This window comes from Lytechinus variegatus, chromosome 13 (assembly GCF_018143015.1).
Source record: "Lytechinus variegatus isolate NC3 chromosome 13, Lvar_3.0, whole genome shotgun sequence".
NCBI lineage: Eukaryota > Metazoa > Echinodermata > Echinoidea > Temnopleuroida > Toxopneustidae > Lytechinus > Lytechinus variegatus.
Window position 1 is genome coordinate 26,765,640 of NC_054752.1, and position 19,493 is coordinate 26,785,132.

At 36.8% G+C, this 19,493-nt stretch overlaps 1 protein-coding gene across 1 annotated transcript in view; it reads left to right on the plus strand.

Annotated features, from left to right (window-relative positions):
- Positions 1 to 19,493, plus strand: part of LOC121426392 (polypeptide N-acetylgalactosaminyltransferase 1-like) — a 58,895-nt gene that overhangs the window by 13,389 nt on the left and 26,013 nt on the right. Inside the window, exons 3-4 of the mRNA XM_041622680.1 lie at positions 1,726 to 1,897; positions 3,435 to 3,601. Coding sequence (XP_041478614.1) covers positions 1,726 to 1,897; positions 3,435 to 3,601 — 339 coding nt within the window. The remainder of the gene's footprint in view (positions 1 to 1,725; positions 1,898 to 3,434; positions 3,602 to 19,493) is intronic.

A 19,493-nucleotide genomic window follows, 5' to 3' on the forward strand; every position in this document is an offset into this window, starting at 1 on the left:
AATCAAGTGTACAATCAATCGCTAACCTTTGTGTTACGGGACCCAGGGCCCTGTATTACAAAAAATTGCGACTGATCCGATCAAACACAACTATGAAAAGCCAGCAATGTCAACCTCTAAAATGCATGTTTATTCAATATGTTCACATATGTAATCATTGTTTTCTTGACAATTCAGTATGCTTCTCTTTGTTTTCAAAGGCCATTGTGCAAATTTCCTAAAGAAAAACATTATGACATTGATGGATTTCCATAGACTTACGGTTGGTCAGATCAATCGTAACTCTTTGTAAGATGGGGACCCTAATACCTCTATGGAATGATAAAAAATGTCAGTGGTACTGTACCTGTATACTGGTCTTTACAAAATTGTATTCATCTTCACAGGGTAGGAAACAGTTACGGGGAATTTGCCGAATTTTAGGGGCTACACATGTGTATGTTTCGTTATGAAATAGGGATACAATTATGCAGTAAATGCAATTTATTCTGCAGTATGTAAAATATTGATTTTCAAATTATTTTTGAATAATATTGTAATAGGACAGATCTTGTGGAACTCTGGAGCTTGCGAATTGGGGTCTGTTAGGGGGTTATTTATGAGGGTCAAATTATTGTTGTCCTCATGTGCATGTACAATGTATTTCCTACTCTGCATCTTCAACATTATTGATCTTCATATCAGAATCGAAGTAAACTTTTTGGTTACAATTTTTTTCTGCCAAAATACTGAAAATAAAATAGTGCAATAAACTTAATACTCTGTGCAGTAAAGTATGGAATCGAATATTAACATACAAAGAAAGGGAAACTACATGTACTGTCCTGATCATTGTCTTTTAATGTTTGAAGACATTCTTCTCAAATCTATTGTTTTGACTATATGATTCTTTTAACTGTTTTGAATGAATTGCGTGCATGCTTCCTCTTTACTTTCTTGAGCTATCAAAATCAATGTCCACAGCTCTCAGTGCCTAATGAGAGGGGATATACTTGGTGACAGTTTATGCAAGAACACAGACCAGTTGCCATGGAAATGGGTTAATCATTCATGAAGCATTCAGTTTCATCAGTTTCTGAGCTGTGCAATTACCAGAGACAGAAGCCCCTCTGTGAGCAACATGACAAAGCAGCTTCAACTACTTTAGTACTGATAATCTGACATTTAACTGTATTTTACAATAGTGATAATATAATGATGATAGTGCTTAGTAATAATGATTATGATAGTGATGAGGGTAATGGTGGTGGTGGTGGTAGTCATGATGATGATGATGATACAATGTAATGACGATGATGATGGTGATGATGATGATGATGAGATGATGATGGTGATGATGATGATGATGAGATGATGATGGTGATGATTATGACGATGATGGTGATGAATGATGGTGATGATGATCATCATCATCACCATCATCATCATCACCATTATGGTGATGACTTTGATGATGATGGTGATGATCATGATGATGATGATGGTGATGATGAATGATGGTGATGATCGTGGTGGTGGTGGTGATGGTAATGATGATGATGATGATGATTAGGCCTAATAATGGTGATGACGATGATGATATTGGTGACGATGATGATGATGATCACGATGATTATGATGATGGTGGTGGTGATGATTTTGTAATCTGTAAACTTACATACAATTCTGAAATTGTGAAATTTTCCAGTAACTTTAATAAATTCTCAATTTGTCTTTTCTTTTCAGACATACCAAAGCCTGTAAATTTAGATGGCCCCGGTGAGATGGGCAAACCTGTTATTATAGAGCCAGAGAAGAAAGCAGAATCAGAGAGACTATGGCACATCAATGAATTCAACTTGATGGCTAGTGATAGAATAGCACTCAATAGATCATTGCCTGATGTTAGGCCTAGAGGGTAAGAATACATCATTCACACCAGAAGAAAACGTTTTTCTGTATTTTCTGTATTTCTTCTTTTTGATATTTTATAGGTGTAATAGTATGCTGGTCGGTAAGTATTCAGGCACAGACCCTATACATTAATACCCCTTTCATAGTGAAAGCCGAAGTGGAGTTAGTCCGGAGTCCAGGAGGAGTTACTCCACTTTGGAGGGCAATATGAAAATTCTGAGATTAGTTCGATCTGGATTCAAAGCGGAGTACTCAACCCACTTCGAGAAGAGGGTTACAAACGGAGTTACTCCGCACCGGAAATGCGGTATGCGCTTATCGCTGTGATCTCGCCACACGTATTGCGCGAACTCGCTTGGAAACCATGGCAACGACTGTGGATACACCGCTGCGGTGCTTGCCAATATGAAAGGGGGTTTAAAGTCGGTCCCCAGTACAAGCGTATAAACTCAGTCCGGAGTAACTCCACTTCTCCTTCAGTATGAAAACGGTATAAGACTACAATGTACCTGTAATTGTTAGCACAAATATGGTTTAATGTTTCTTTGCACAAGTCATCATTAGGGACATCAGGCTCAGGCTATAGTATTTTCAGACCACTTTCCACTAGTGAAATATTTGCAAAGCAATAAGTCAGTGATGAACAGGAGCTACAATAACATACTTTATAAAATGCACAATATCTATTAAATTCTTATATAAATAGAGCATGGCTCTGTATCCGACCAACTAATATACAAATAAAAGAGAAATACAAGTAGAAATTAATTTATTCATTTTCAGTTCAAAAGCATTCGTTTACATTGCAGTCCCAAAGATTCTTTTATGCATTTTAGCCAATATAGTTCATACTAGATTTTAGGCCAATGTTCATAAAACCGTCACTAAATATGTGAACATCCCCCGCCCCCCTTGCTGTTAGGTGTATGCCTTGATGCACAGTAATTCGTCACCAATTTGTGAGGCCACCATTATTGGTGTGTCGAATCTTGCTGGCTAGACAAATTACCTGACCGAGATGCATACACTATTCGTTTCCTTTCATTAAGGTCCCATAGCAACAAAAGTTGTTTTTTAAGAAAGATACTATTAAAGCAGAAATTGAAATTTCCAAATATTTTTCTGAATAAGTTTGCAATTTTTAACAGGGTATGAATGGAATGTGAGTACATCTACATACATGTATATAGACCTAAATACGGAATCTTCCTTTTTCATAACGTAGTGTATTTCAAGAACAAGCAAAAGTAGGAAGCCATATACATTGTAATGATATCCCCCCCCCCCCCGATGAAATTAATAAAATTATTTTCATGGAAAGTTTTATGATTTTATTTCCCTTCATTCACCATGATATTCTGTTTATGATTTATTTAAAAACTGTGTACATACAGTGTAATATATTTTGTTGTCATCATTTTTTTAAAAATACACTTTATTCAGGATTATCAACCCATCACCATCATCAAACTATAACTAATACTCTTTTGTCATTATTTCAACACCATATATCTTGTCCATTGTTTGTTTTGTTGCTGCAGTTGTGCCAACAAAGTGTATCCTAAGAATCTTCCTACCACAAGTGTCATTTTGGTATACCACAATGAAGCTAGAAGCACCTTGCTGCGTAATGTTCATAGTATCATCAACCGGTCGCCTCACGATCTTCTAGCAGAGATCATCCTGGTGGATGATGCAAGTGATCAAGGTAAGCATTGCCGTAGTTACATTCTAATGCAGATATTGGTAATAATTGTTTTAAAAATTCAGCATGATGAAAAAAATATCTAAAATAGCACTCTGTGTCCCACTGGGGCTAAGGGCGATTTCACCCACAAAATGCCCCAAAGCTCCCTGGTAAATAAAAATAGAGCCCCAAAAATTCCCATTTACTGACATGTTTTATACACTTAACCAGTGTCACAGATTTTTAGGCTGTAGTAAAAAAAAAGTAAATAAATGAATGAGTAAATAAAATCAATAAATGAATGAATGAACAAATACATGTAGGTAAATGAATAAACAAATGAATTGATATTAAAGAAAATAAATAAAAATAAAAATAAATATTGAATGAATAAATAAAATTGCCTGTACATGTACATGTACCTTGTTAGTGAGACTGAATGAGATGAATGGCAAAGTGTATGCTTGGTTGTGTGGTGAGATTGGAACGCACAAACTTCAGATTGCAAGGCAAGTGTCAAAACCATTGCACCGCAGTGATACCACAGGATATGAGATTATTCAGTGACACGAACAGGATAATGGGACAAGAAGACAGAAGACAATTGTAGTCTGGTTCAGTCAATTTTGTCCATTTTGATACAAGTCAAGTTTGACTTGATGGGGGGAGGGGAGGGGGGAGGAGATGGCAATTCCCTGTATCTTTTTTTTTTCATGATGAATAGACAAGAAAACAAGACATCAAGGTTCTTTTCTTCTTGTCCTCATCATGTCATTGAATTTAAAAGTCCACTGATCTTCTTGTCTTTGTATCCTGGGATACAGTCACAGATCCCAGAACCATCCCGGAACCGTTGAGAAACCTGAAACCACTGGTGTTTCTTACCGATCCCGGATACATGTCTGTCTTCAAATTAGCATGTAGTAGAGCAGGGTTAGATGGAAAAGCCACTCGGTCTGAAATCTGAATTCAATAGAAAAAATACTCCTTAATTCTTCTCCTTTCTCATGTTATTCTTGTATTACTTTGACCCTCCCTCCCACTAGAACTTTGTATATCAATGCAGGGGGTGTTTCACAAAGATTAAAGTATGATGTTGAGTCGCACTGAAATGTCTAGTTGCGTGCGGTATTCAAAGGCATGACCGCATTGGTCAGATCATGCCAAGAGGACACACACTACTGTGTATTGATCAGTCAGATTGCGCGTTGCATATTTTGTACACGTCAGCATTAAAGTGCGACTCTAAAGTCATACTTCATTCTTTGTGAAACACCCCCAGGTGTCTCAGTACAAATTAAATGTTCAGTTTCCATGCCCCTATATGAAATTAGACCAAGGGATCACTGTTTGTATGAATCTGCCAATATTTGTGTTACAAGCCCTGAAATTGATTTTTTTTTTAATTCCCTGTATGTCGGTAGGTAATTAAAGGAGTGTGGACTTGTGCAACAGCTGCTCTTTGCTTCCATCCTCTAGTATTACAATCTGTTGGCAATTATGAATGGAATATAGAATTTATCAGGAAAATGGATCAATTATTACTCTTCACCTGCCATGCATGACCGATCTAGAGAAAAGTCTAAAATCTGTTGTTATGTCCTAAACCTGTAAACAGCAGATGTTTTTATTGTCATACCTTGAACTTCACCTATATATGTAGAATTCAAACTGTTTGGGGTGTGATTTTCTTTTCTTCACTGATATAAAAAACGATACAGGTACAGTATAAAGTTGAGTTAAAATTTAATGTAAAACATACATGTATAAAAATGCAGTGTGAACAAGTTAACTTTGATAAACCCATGAAATTAGCACAGACATCACTTTTATTACATGTACGTTCAGAATGCCAGTGCATACATGTACATCGTCACTTGTGTGGTAAGGCAATGGTTAATCTTGAATGCATCATGAATTATTGTAGAAGTCTTGAAGAAAAGGTCAAAGGCCGACCAAATTCCCAATTCAGGGGCCTTATTGCTCGTATATCGTCTTCATCAAGGCCCTTTTATAGTTTGGTTACATGTACATGAAGAATAATTCTTCAATTTCCCCCTATTTTTCAGCCACAGAAAGGTGATAATGATGATAATAATAATAGGCATTTACAGTATATTGCCATCTATCTAGAAATATTCTATTCGCGTTATTATTATTATTACCCCGGCTTTAGCTCTAGCTGCCTTTCAGCGCTCATGCATTCAAGGAAATAATCCTGCCGGGTACCCATTCACTTCACCTGGGTTGAGTACAGCACAGTGTAGATAAATTTCTTGCTGAAGGAAATTACGCTGTGGCTAGGATTCGAACCCACGACCCTCTGTTTCTAAGTCAGAAGACTAATCCACTCGGCCACAACGCTCATACATGTACATGTACATGTACAATTACATGAAGGCATACCTGTAGCTGAGATTATTGAGTGGGTGCAACAAGTGGGTCAAGGCAACTACTTGTACTAATATGCAATTATGTTACTTACATGTGGTCATTTTCAAACAAAAGTGGACATGGGGGTGAAAATTAAAACTTGCTAGAAATCATTAGGCTTCAATGTTTTTTGAAACTAGACATCTTGAAGTATATTTTTCCATTTCATTTACATAAAATTATTAATTATGTCTTGAGATACAGTGAATTTTATGCAAGGGAAATTAAATGTTACAAAATGTTGATTTTTGCATTAAAATTCACATATTGCCTATCACAATATAAAATTTGTATTAGAAGCACATTTGTTGGCAAGATACAAGCTGTGTATTGTATCTAACTCCTAAATAGCAAAAAAAAATTCTGTGAAGTGTTTTTCTCAAAAAAATTGGATTTCGAAGTTTTCAAAACTGGTTGTCGTGTCACTCACGTTTTAAATGCAAAAAGTTTTCTAGAGCTGTGTATTCTGAAAATTAATTTATCCCAGTACTGGAGCAAATACAGTTTATTTGTACCTTATTGTATATAAAGTTACTTGGTCCAATGTGTTAAGGTGAAGCTAAAATTAACTGTTAAAGTTGTGTCGTGTCACTCACAATGTCGTGTCACTCACGAAATGTCGTGTCACTCACGGTATTATATTGTGTATAAAAAAGGACATCCAGTAATTTTTGAAGCGTTTTACCAGGGATACAGTCAAAATGTTGTTCCCGACATCATTTAGGCCTATTTTAGGCTAATAATTTCCTCCATCTTCCTAATTTTACTCCTTTTTATGGAAATATTGAATTTGACATTAAGTTCATCTATTTTCTCTCCTCTCCGTGGTTGCCTTGGTTTAAAAAATCCTGACAATTTTCCATTGGTGTGAAGACTCGGATCCTAATTCATATTTTGGTGAATGAACTGTGATTAAGAATATAACAACATAGTCAATCAACACAAAATTATGAATGTATCAAGAGAAAAACCACTATACTTTAGCAATGGACATATTTACAATGCATAAATGGTTGGTGTTGGTGATGGGTCAAGTCATAGGTCTAGGTATTACTCGAACATTCTGTGTCTGCATTTACAGAAATGAGCAGAAAGTTCACTTTTCTTTTGAGCAATGTTATTTCTTTGTTATACTCATAGCGAGAAAAGTCAGGGATCCTTTTTTGAAATTTGCAGAAATTTTAGTAGTAGTGTGTATAAGAGATCACCATGAACACCAAACATTTTTTTCAAATTCGGAAAAGAAAATGTTTTTCTTTTCCTTCTGATTGATTAAATCAACCTTTTCATTTGCCATAAAGCTTGTATTCCAGGACATGACATAAACAAATTTGCAAGAAAACATAAACATTTCAGGTGAGAATGTACTGAGATTTGACAGAACATTTTGGATATTGCTTGAAGCAGCTACATGCCAAGTTCAAAATCACTATTTGTTCGGCCACCATTCATACCGCTAGTGATTCCCGTAAGCGGGCCGATGCGTGTTCAGAGCAGATTTGCATTTACTAAAGAGGAGAGTGGTAGAAGCTCTAGTGTGACAATGTGGTATGGTAGAGGGAATGTGAGTTGATGGGCAAACATGACCATAAACCAAGAATAAAACATCAGGATGACATATTATGAACTTCAAAGAAAGCAGTTATTATGTAATTAAGCTTGTTTTTTGGTTAATGGTATTTTACTCTTCTACATCATGCAAAAAATACTTTCAATGTTGAGATAAATGTTGTATTTTTGCACTTGTCGTGTCACTCACGTTTTGGATGTCGTGTCACTCACGATATATAGGAGGGTACCATTTTCCATAGAGAAGGTTTGATTGATTTTGACTATATGTGTTAGATAGGTACACTATTTATGTCCATTTACTGGTACTCACAATACTCCATGACAACTACTTGGGCACGAATCCAACCATATGTGTTAATGGTCAGAAACCCATGTCCGAAATTTGTCGTGTCACTCACGCACCGTTTTTTAATCATATCTACTAAACGAATTGTTGAATTCAAATCAAACTTGTAGTGGCCCATGCCAGTCCTACATTGTATATAATATGGTCATGCGTCATGAGCTCGCCCCCCAAAAAGGGTGGTGCTGTTACACATTTTCGCTTCGTGCTATAGTAATTCTTAATTATTTTCAAAACCATAGAGGCTATTCCAACAAATTTAGTATCATTTTAAAGCTGAATTATCAATGCAATAGCCTGGAAAGTTTCATTGCTGTAGACTTTTTAGAACTTGAGTTATAGCTCTCAAAAGTCAGGACACCAGAGGTGATGAGGGGTGGTGCCGGAAGCGGCGCTCCCGGAAGCGGCGCCGCCTGTACAAAGTCAATGGGAAAACGCAATTTTTGGTGTAATTTTTGGGAAAGCATCAATATTTTTGTCAAAACTTGGCCTAAACCTACAAACTTGGTATCAAATTGAAGCTAACATACTCTACTTTACTGTCTAATGATTGAAAAGTATGTTTTTCCATGTCATAGACCTGTGTGATTAGGTTGAAACATAAAAATCTGATAAATTTGCAATGTCTTAATTTTGACATTTTTTCCAGATTGACACATATTTGAATGACAGTTATTGTTAGCACTAAACTTGCATCAATTACAAAAAAAAACCACTTCCTACAATTCTGAGGGGATGAAAATACTGCTCAGTATTAAGGCAAATCATCCAAATTATTAACTGACAAAGGTCAATGACCTTCAAACATCCAGAAAATGTGTTATGAATTTTAGAAAGTTTAGCATTATTTTCTTAAAAGCACCAAGTTTGTACATCTTCACTGATGTCTTATTACACATTCATGTATACATATTTCACTAAATACACACACTGACATTTAACAATAAGTGTCTGTGTGAAATGGTCAAATGGACATAACCTACCTCAAATGTTATCATACCAAAGGACTGCATACTATATTTTGGCTTTGAACTCATCAAAACCCACCATGGCTTTAAACTATCAAACACAGACTATGTGGATATAATGCGTGCAATTGCACTTTAGAAACTTCTTTCATGAAGCTGCAGTAGTCATATAAATTGATGTATGTTTGTACATACAGCATCTGCAAACTTGTTTCAGTCTTTACTCCTGAACCTATAGACATTGTCTCTTGCATGTCATCATCACTTGGCAGATCATTGTAATAAGAGCCTCGGTATTAAGCAAATTGTGTAACTTACATTTCAATTGTTACTTTTTCTTTGAATTGTTTATGTACCTACATGTACCTTCAATTCATTTTAAAATGTTAATAACTTATAAATTCTGATACATCATACATGTACAAGTCAAAGAAAACCCAACAAATGTTGGTATTGCAAGCATTATAACACCTGATATATAGTACATGTATATGATTCCTGAAACGCATGATTTTTTTGGCTAAAGTCGGGGTCAATTTTCAGATCATTAATTGAACATGAACCCTACACAATTATATATTGTTAGAAAGGTCTGAATGTGTTCTGTCATAATATAGCATTATTTTTGTCATAGGGGTACTACACAAAATTTTATGACAAAAACCATGAGATTAAAAAAAATATCAGAATTTCCCTATTCAAGTCCATTGCCTTACACCTAATGCTATTTTTGAGTGCAGATTTGGATTCCTTGTGCAATTTCCTTTCAGAAAATGTATACTTTTGCTATCATAGGGTGTATACTTTGTCAGATAAATGTTTTTAAAGTTGAAAGTGTGTCGCGAAAGCAAAAATCACCATGTAACGCAAAAGGGGGCGACCTCATGACGCATGACCATATAGTAGTCATGATTGATTCATAACCTTTAAGTTTGAAGATATGAGCCCTTAAACCTCTCCGATTGTCGTGTCACTCACGTTTGAAAATGACCATGTACGTGCCCCCACACATGCTACCTCAGCTATACGCATGGTCTTTATGGTAAAAGGTTTGTTTTGTTTTTAGATGTGCAAGGGATATATTGATTTCCCTGTTAGTTTTAGGGTTTTGAATGTAAATACTAAAGATCATTCGTCATTATAAATATGTCAATATTGCTTTCAGATTCCAAAACCAGAAATGAAAAACATGATAACCAATTTACCATACCGGTATTTGTACTTCATTTACATGATCTTTAATTGGAAAATAAGAAAGTATTCTGCATGCTGCCACACCCCACCCCACCCCCTCGCCCACTCCCAACTTTGGGTATTGGCAGCATACAGGGACAGTTGAAAGGTAAATTTGTGAATATCAGATACTTTTTCAGAAATTATTACAGAAAAAAATCAACTAAACTCAAGAGTGATGGACCATGAAGTCGTGTACATGTAGTCTTTCCCATATTATGGTGAGTGATATAAAAGCTGTGGTATACTAAAGTTCTACCCAAATTATACATTTAGTGTGTGGATGTTCGGTGATAAGCAGACCAAATCTGTGAAGCCTAGATAGTGGATATCTGGTTTCAGGATAATCATTCTTCTGATTTCAATTTTAGATGTTGAATTCATTTACATGGGAGGGGGGGGGATGTTGATTTTAACTGTGCATGTTGGAGGGATAGGAGGGAGGGGCATTTGAATATCAATCAGTTTCCGTTTCCGTTTTTTTTTTTCTCATTTCCAACAAAACAGTAGACAAAATCCATCATGAATAACCATTGAAATGTAATAAAAAAACATGTAACACAATATATATTCATCTAAATTATACATTATTCGTGTCAGAGCTATTCATGTAGGCCTACATACCTGTGCAAGCGTGCCCACACAAACTTTTTAATAGAAGATGGGAGTTGGGATATACATGTATACTGTATAGCTCGGGCTATTTTGAAATTGCATAGCCAAGGGGGAGGGCAAAAACAACCCCCCCCCCTTCAGATCTCGGCCGTTGATCGTGAGACCACAAAGGAAATTGGTACCCGCATTACCCATAACGTACATGTAATCTCCACCATTCAATTGTCAATTGTATCATAATTATTCAAATTTATTTTCAATTAATTATAGGCAAGTCCAAGAAAAGGTCAAGGCAAAATTTCATCTTTGATTTCAGAAGTTATTTGCGTACCGGTAATTGATAAAATGAGCTTTGTATGGGACAATTATAAAAATTCATAGAAAATCAAAGCAAAACTTGTGAAATTTAATCATTGGTGGGACATGGACCTAACATCTACTTTGGGGGGAAAAGTGGTGTCTTTACCACACTGATAACCCTAACTGCCCATTTATCAATAAAATTTAAACATTTTTTCGTCATAATTTGAAATAATGACCAGGGGCCCGTTGCAGAAAGAGTTGCGTTCAAAGGCAAGTCAAAAATCAATCGCAAGTCCCAAATGCGCGCTGTTGATTGACTGAAAATCAAGTTGATATGATTTTTAGAGTTGCGATTGATTACAACTCTTTCTGCAACGGGCCCCTGGGCCTATACCATACCCCAGGAGACAGAGCATTTGGGTGGCTCAGTCTGAGCGCATCATCATGCAAGAAACTGAGACCATTTCTGTTGGAAGAATTCTTTAACAAATGTTGAACCCTTCCTTATTGTGCCATCATAGATCCAAAGTTCTGTATACCTTAAATAAATGATTGCTTGGCTATAAGTATAAAGATCTGACCATTCCTGTGTTGCAGTTTAATACAGGTATAGGGGAGACCGGGGTTAGTTAGAACATTTTTGTACAAAAAATGTCTGTAAAATCCAAATAGATTTTATTCAAGAAACAATCAATATATCAGCTTGAAGCATATATCTAAAGGGCTTCAAATGTACCCCATGAAATTGTTAACTCTATTACATGTATGGTTACTGAAAAAATCCACCTTGAACAAGACCATCGCAAACGTTCCAACTTACCCCAATACGGGGTAAGTTGGAACATGGTATGGGGTAAGTTGGAACACTGCATGGTCAATTAAGAATACTAAAACTACTTAAAACTGTATTATTACATGGAATAACCTATTTGCTTATATTTTTTTCAAGTTCAAAATATTTAAAGTGTGGATTTGTTGAACTTTATGTTTTCTATTATACAGCCACTCACGCAAGCAGACTGTGTAGTAGAATTCCGCATATTTGGGTGCGTTTGATTTTGGTTTTTGCGTTTTGGAAACTGTCTGATAGAGACAGGGCTTCAGTTGCATCATGTAGGGATCTATCAGGATTACAGAGATCTTGCTACTTCCCTCTTCCCTCTGGATACTGTACAGACAGCAGATTACATCTCACTCATCTCCTCCCTACACTGTAAATGTAAATGTACATGAATATTTATGCACTGTACGTAGTCTTTTTGATAATCTTCAGCATGTGCATCCAGTATGTGTTTAAAACTGTTAATCAGCTTTTTATAAAAAGTTCACTGTCTCCAATCCATTTTAGACTCTGAAACTAGTATGTTTGAAGTAAAATACATATTAATACACCAATTTTAGCCTCAATAAACTACAGTATTCTTAGAATTGCAATAGTGGTCAATATTTTATTCATAATTAACCCCCATTGACGAGTGGATACCATGTGTGTCCAAAGAAATTTGTAAAAAGGATCTCTTCTACAAAATTGGGCATGTTGCGTAGAAAACGTAATAAGGTGTAAAAAACGCTAAAATATTGATAAAGTATATAAATTTCGTTAGGAAAGCTACGTGTTTATGGAACAATTTTCTAGGTTATACAAAGTTAAGCTTACTCAGCAGTTGTTTGTTTGTTTCTCTGATGTGTTTTGTATAACTCAAATGTGCATACACATGCATTAGAAAAACGATTACTTGGGCTGTTAAACTATCGCTGTACTTGTTAGGGGGTCAAATTAAGGGAATGCTTGTCAAGGGTAGGCCTACTGTTTTTTTTTCCAATACTTGTTCAAGGTAGATTTTCACACACCAATACCTGTTAACGGTTGCATTTGCAGACTGAATAATTGTTTAGGGTGCTTTTCAAAACCCTATGGACGCGCATGGTATCCACTCGTCAATGGAAGTGCCCCCCCCCCCCCCGGAATTTACCATGAACCCAATTATCCAAAAAGAGTCAGTTGTTGCCAGAATAGTCCACTTTTGTTTGAATAGATTGCCCTACATGTACATAGTACATGTTCGTCTAGCTGGTAATGAGAGGAAGGTCAAAGTCATATTGACTCTCTATGGACAACGTCAAACTCAGGTTGTGGATGGGTCCTGAATAACCTGAATTACTATAGCCCAGTTAAAATGTATGCAAAGTTTGAAGGCAAGGCTCCACACTAGCTTTTTTTCTTGGTGGCCCAAACAATCTACCAAAATCATCAATTTCACATTTTTGGTGGCCCTAAAACAACAGAAAACATTACAATTTATCAAAACTTTGGTAGCCCAACCGGGCCACCAAGTGTTGGCTTTTACAAAATTTTGGTGGCCCGACTCTCTTTTTTGGTTGCCCCGGGCCACTGCTAATGTCGAGCCCTGTTGAAGGTGTATGCATACATGTACATGTAGGAATCATTGTATGGTCAGGCAGGTGGTCTGTACATTGCAGGGGTCTGTTTCATATACCGTGTTTACACATTGACTCGGCTCGCGTGTTGAATCCGCGAGCCGGGTTGAACACTGCGAAGAAGGGATCAGAGATCGCGTTTATACGTACATATAAAAAGGCGAGTTCAACACGGCTCGCGGATCTCGAACGGAAGAAGAATTATGACGTCGCAAATTAAAGGCGGGAAATTCACCGCCGGAATCGAATCTTGTCCGTGCGAACAACAACAATGCCAAAAGTGAAAGCGCGCGCAGTGACCTAGGTCAAGAGAGTTCGACACGGCTTTCTGTTTACACACGAAAAAATTGCCGAGTCTGACTCGGCTCGCGGGTTGAAACCTACGATTTTGGCGGATCGAAAAAGCCGTGTTCGACACGGCTCGCGGATCACACTGATCGCGTTTACACAGCATAAAATTGCCGTGTTGAGCACGGCTCGCGTGTCGAACCCCCGAGCCGTGTCCCTGTGTAAACACGGTAATAAAGGACTTGCAACTGTTGTAACTTTGCCATTATGGCAACTACCTTGGTAACCTTGATTCTGATTGGCTGCTGAGCCCTGTTACCATGGTAGTTGCCATAATGGCAAAGCTACAACAGTTGCAAATTCTTTATGAAATGGGCCCCTGATCTTGCAGATCAAACTACACTGTACACTGTACATGTACTTCCTCAAATTTTTCCCAATGCTCGTGAGTGCATGGACATAAATTCCACATGCATGTATGTACATCTCCATGCTGAATAGATGTGTTGTGGGAATGTGTCAGAAACTGGGTTGCCACTACGTTAAATTATGCACATTATGATCATGATCAGTTTTTGCCCACTACTAATGAAACTTGGCATATACAGGAGTTTTGTGATACCTTGGATGTTGTCTCGTAGACCCTTGCAATGACGCTTTGCACCACCCTTTCTGTGATCTTGGAGTGAAGAAAATGATCTTATATCTTTTTGTATTTTAGAAATGATCTTGTTCTTGAAAGTTATTTTATTTAAAGAAAATCACAACGAAATTCATGAAATAAAATTGTATCTTTCAATTTAACAAATTTATCTCAATATCGTTCTGGTCCATGTACAAACTAATGTACATGTACATTAATTTCTAAATAGAGGGATAAATTGAAGAGGTTTTGATGACAAATGTACATGTAGAGTGGCCTATTTCTAAAGGATGATTTCACTCAAACACAAAAGTGTTTACAAATTATGCACCTCACATACTCTCAGAAATAACCAACCCAAAAGTTAGTTAAAAGTTAACGGACCAACTGTTGGTTAAAAAATAACGCAATTCATTTTGTGTGCAATTTTTTTTAACCAACTTGTTTAAAGATGGAAGATACATGAAGAGGATTATTAAAGGATATCTCTGGTATTTAGGGCCGACTTATTCTGAAACAAATACTTGAAACAGCTACATGTATTAATGGGTGTAATAAAAGAGCTTCCATGGATGAAGAATGCATTCTTAAAAATCCAACTAGATCTGTTTGCGGTGACAATGAATGATGTAAATGGAAATGTACTTGATGTTTTTGTCCAGAAGGCGCAGCTAACACAGTTTTCTGAAAAGTCATTTGCCGACCGTAAAAGGCGTAAGTACTGTATATTGATGCTATCAATGTGAATTAAAGAATACCAGAAAGTAAAGAAATAAGATCGATATAACCATGTTTACAGCTACATGTATTGAGGGGTTTTTTTTCAAACATCTTTACAGGGCAAAACAAATGATAAGTAAAATAATAATTATTCTGCTTTTACACCAGAGCCACCTTTCTATTTAAAGCACTTAATATGTTATTATTCCGGTTATCATATTTTGGCATGCAATATACGCATTCTCCCCTCCCTGAGGTTTCCTGGCAGTGCTTGCACATGTTTAGAAAATTAAGTTCTGAAACTCAGTCACTATCGTTTTTACCAGTGGGCAAAGCTTTAACAAGTCAGAGCATTTTTTAAGAGATAAAGATGCTATACAATCGATTCTCCAAGAAGAAAAAAGGGTTGTTGGAAATGTTCTGGAGGGGTGTATGAAATATTCATTTGTTTGTCACTGCTTGAAAATTCCACGTTAGATGGTTTCAGACCTCCTCGAAGTTCGTCAATTCCAGGTATTTTCTGATAGGAAAATTTACCCTGATCAGAAAATACCAGGTAATATTGGCAGTGTGAAAGCAAATTGCGCATAATCTCCCAGAAAGAAAATACCCACTAAAATAGTAGGTACTTGTCAAAATTACGAAAACTTTCGCAGGGATTTTTCCAAGGTCGCAGGTATTTTGGCAATGTGAAAGCAATTTACGGGAACTTTTAGCCCAGCGTGTAGTTGGGCACGAGCAATTGGGGGGCTGCTGAACTAGTGATTTTGGATATCGTGCTTTGCTTGCTTATCAGACCCATAATGCGCAAGCTCGTAACTTCAGGAACTTATTCCGTAGGGTATGTTTTGGGGCGATGTGAATGCAGGAACAAGAAATAGGCATTTCTTAGCCTAAAAAAGTTTTCGGAATTTAACAGGGATTCTCATGATCGAGGTGGTTTGAAACCACCTTTTGTGGCAGCTTATATGGTGTATTATGACTGTGGATGCATTGATCGGGTTAAATCCATTTCAAAATGAGTTGCTTGAGGCAAAAGAAGTGTTCTGTTACGCGCTGGACATATCCGGCATATGAGGAAAAAAATAAAGAAAAAAAGACAAAAAGGCAAGACATTACAAAGATGATTAGATGATGTCGACAAAAGAGAGGGACACATCTACATGTAGATATATATAGAGGAAAGGGGGTCAATCATAAGACACTATAATTACTAGTAACTTGTGACATTTCAATAGCAAAAGCTTTTGAAAATTCCCAATTGATTAATCTTGCAGTATTTTTTCCATTCTTTCCCCTCTAAATTAGATATAGAAGAAAGGTATTTAGGAGATCATGGAAATACTGGGGTTTTATGGCATTATTTTCAGAAATGGGATGAAAATACCCATCTTCTTGTTTGGGGATGTTTTTTATCATCCCCCCCCCATAAATTCCCGGGTTAATTGCCATATCGTCTACTGCCAGCTTGTCTTCTCACCACATATACCCTTTTCATAAACCTATCCTCCAATTAGCCGCCTATTATAGAGTAATGCGGATAATTCAATAAAAATTGCGTTCATAAACTCCGAAAATAAGCCGCATTATTTTTACGAGCGCCCGTCCTGAAAAAGGTGGATAATCGCCATGACAACTGGACACGCCCCCTCCGATGCGGTTGTGTTGGAAAAGGGTGACCTTGTGACCGCACCATGGCAATTATCCGCATTATTTGGAAATGCGTTCATAAACTCAAAATCTTGTCCCGATGCCGCTATTATGCGGATAATAACAGCATCAGAGTAATGCGGATAACTCTTGTCCTCCTCCAATTTTACGACCAAATTATGCTGCTATTAGCCGCCTAATTCATAGTAATTGGGTTTATGAAAGGGGTATCAGTCTAACTTCAATTAGTCTATAAAATGCCATGCTCTCCTTCATCATTTTGCCTAACAACCATTTGGTCTAACCATTACTTCATTTAATCACCAGTTTTTCTGTTACCATTTCGTCTCATTACCAGATCATTAAACACCAAATGGTATGGACTAAAATGGCTATTGGACCAACTGGTTGTAATAGATGATATGATGAATGGACGAAATGGGAATTAGACCATGTAGATAATGGCCGAATTGATGGTACACCAAATGATAGTGGATGATTGGTACTGGTATAAAATGGACGAATGAACAAATTTATGCTGATATGATATGAAATGGGCCCTACGTGTACATGTATATAAATACAGAAAAGCTTCCTTGCCCTAAAAAAACAAATTGAAATCAAAGTTGTGGCCTGATCTGCATGGATTGAACCTCTAGCCAAAAGGCTCAAAATATTGTTAGAGAGACCTTTTAATATAGGAGTAAAAAACATCCAAATGTAGTTTGTTTGAACCATCAACACTGACCAGCTTGAAATAAAATTCATAAATACAATATTCTTGGGTCCGAGATGTACTCAAACTAGAATTCGGCTTTATACAAATCTGCTTCTTTTCTACAACATTCATCCTTGTTCAAATGTTGTTTATGGTGTTCACCCTTATTAATGGATCTCACAGAGGAAGGGGAATTAATCGTTCCTGACAAAAAGCTGGCATGCGTGAACAGTCGACATACATCTTGCGACATCGGTGAAAATAGTTTGACAGATCGTAGACCTACATTTTACAGAGATGTAATCAGAACAAACGATTAAGTGACTACAAGAGGAGGCCTGTCTGCCCTCATGCTCCAGAAATAGCCAAAATACAGGGATGACATCTTAAGAGCTTTTTTTCATTCCTCAGTATTCAAAAGTTCATTCTTCAATATTTTTCACACACGATACAAATATATCGTCTCTGATTGGATATCCAAATTGTGATTTAGGTTGTAAAAGAAAGTGATTTGAAAGATGAATATTTTGGCCGTATTCTGAAGCCAGGTTTAACTTAGACCATGGTCTAACTCTGCTAAAATTATGGGAAGCCAAAAGTGTCAAAATTTTGTTTGCATTGTATGCTTCTCAGGTTAACTGTTCTCTTTCCAATTTTCTTAATTGTGAGGAAGATGATCTTCCCAGGCAGATAAGAATCATTTGAGAGTAAAATAAGCTGATACATTCAACCTCTATTGTGATACAATTTACGGTTTATGTCACAACTGGCTTTCCATAGTTAAACCCCAACTTTAAACCAGAGTTTAACTTAAACCTGACTTCAGAATACAAGCCTTTGAGTCTTTGTATATCTATCACAGCCATACGCTGCATCAAACTGGGCGTCATGGTCTTGTGGTTATGACTCATTGTCTTTCAATCTGAAAGATGGTTCGATTCCAAGCCATGTCATATTTTCCTTCAGTAAGACATTTACCCACATTGTGCTGCACTTCACCCAGGTGAGGTGAGTGGGTACCCGGTGGGAGGAAATTCGCTGAATGCTTGAGCGCCTAGGCAGCCAAGCTATTTAAATGCGGGGGTAATAATGATAGCAGGGCCCGCTGGGAGAACAGTTTTCGGAATTGAAGTGTCTACCCTGGGTAATTGTGCCGTTATCATAATTATTATTATATTTTTGTAGGTGTCAAACATGCGCATGTACAACACAGTTCCAAAGCAAAGTGCCATGCTATTTAGATGAATCTTGACATAAAAAATGTCTCTTTTCCACAGGTTTTGGGGGCTGGCAATATTTCCAAATTTAAACCCCCATTCATAATTACCATAAGGATCAATTATGTGAAATACCCAAAAAGATCCTCACTTCTGTCTATTTGGAAGGTAAAAAAAATTAGTTATAGCAAACAATTATTTCATAAGAAATCCTTTAAATCAAGGTAATTATTTCAACCTTATTATATCTGGGGGGTGTTTCACAAAGATTTAGTATGACTTAGAGTCGCACTTAAATACTTGCATAGGGTATGAAAGGCTTGTCCGCATTGGTCAGATCATGTCATGAGGACGCGTTGCATATCATGTACGCGTCGGCATTTAAGTGGGACTTAAGTCACACTTAAATCTTTGTGAAACACCCCCAGGTACATTAAAATCAGCTCAATTTTGTGAAATCAAGAAATCTTTAATAGCTGAAAACTGATAATTCTGCTGACAACTATGTGGGACAGGGCTTTAGAAAAATACCCAACATTTTATGGAATTCCATGCTTATTTTGCTCATTTCACAGCAATTACAAATTCTTTTACAGAGCCAAATGGCATATATTTTTTATTTACAGATACAAACACGTGGGTTTTCATATTATTGAATTCTGTTCGAACTAATTTTGAGATCATTACCACCACTGGTATTTATCTTTGAGCAAATTTTTGTAGTTGACAGCGGCATGGGGGCCTCAGATGGCAATTTTCAGCTTGAATAGA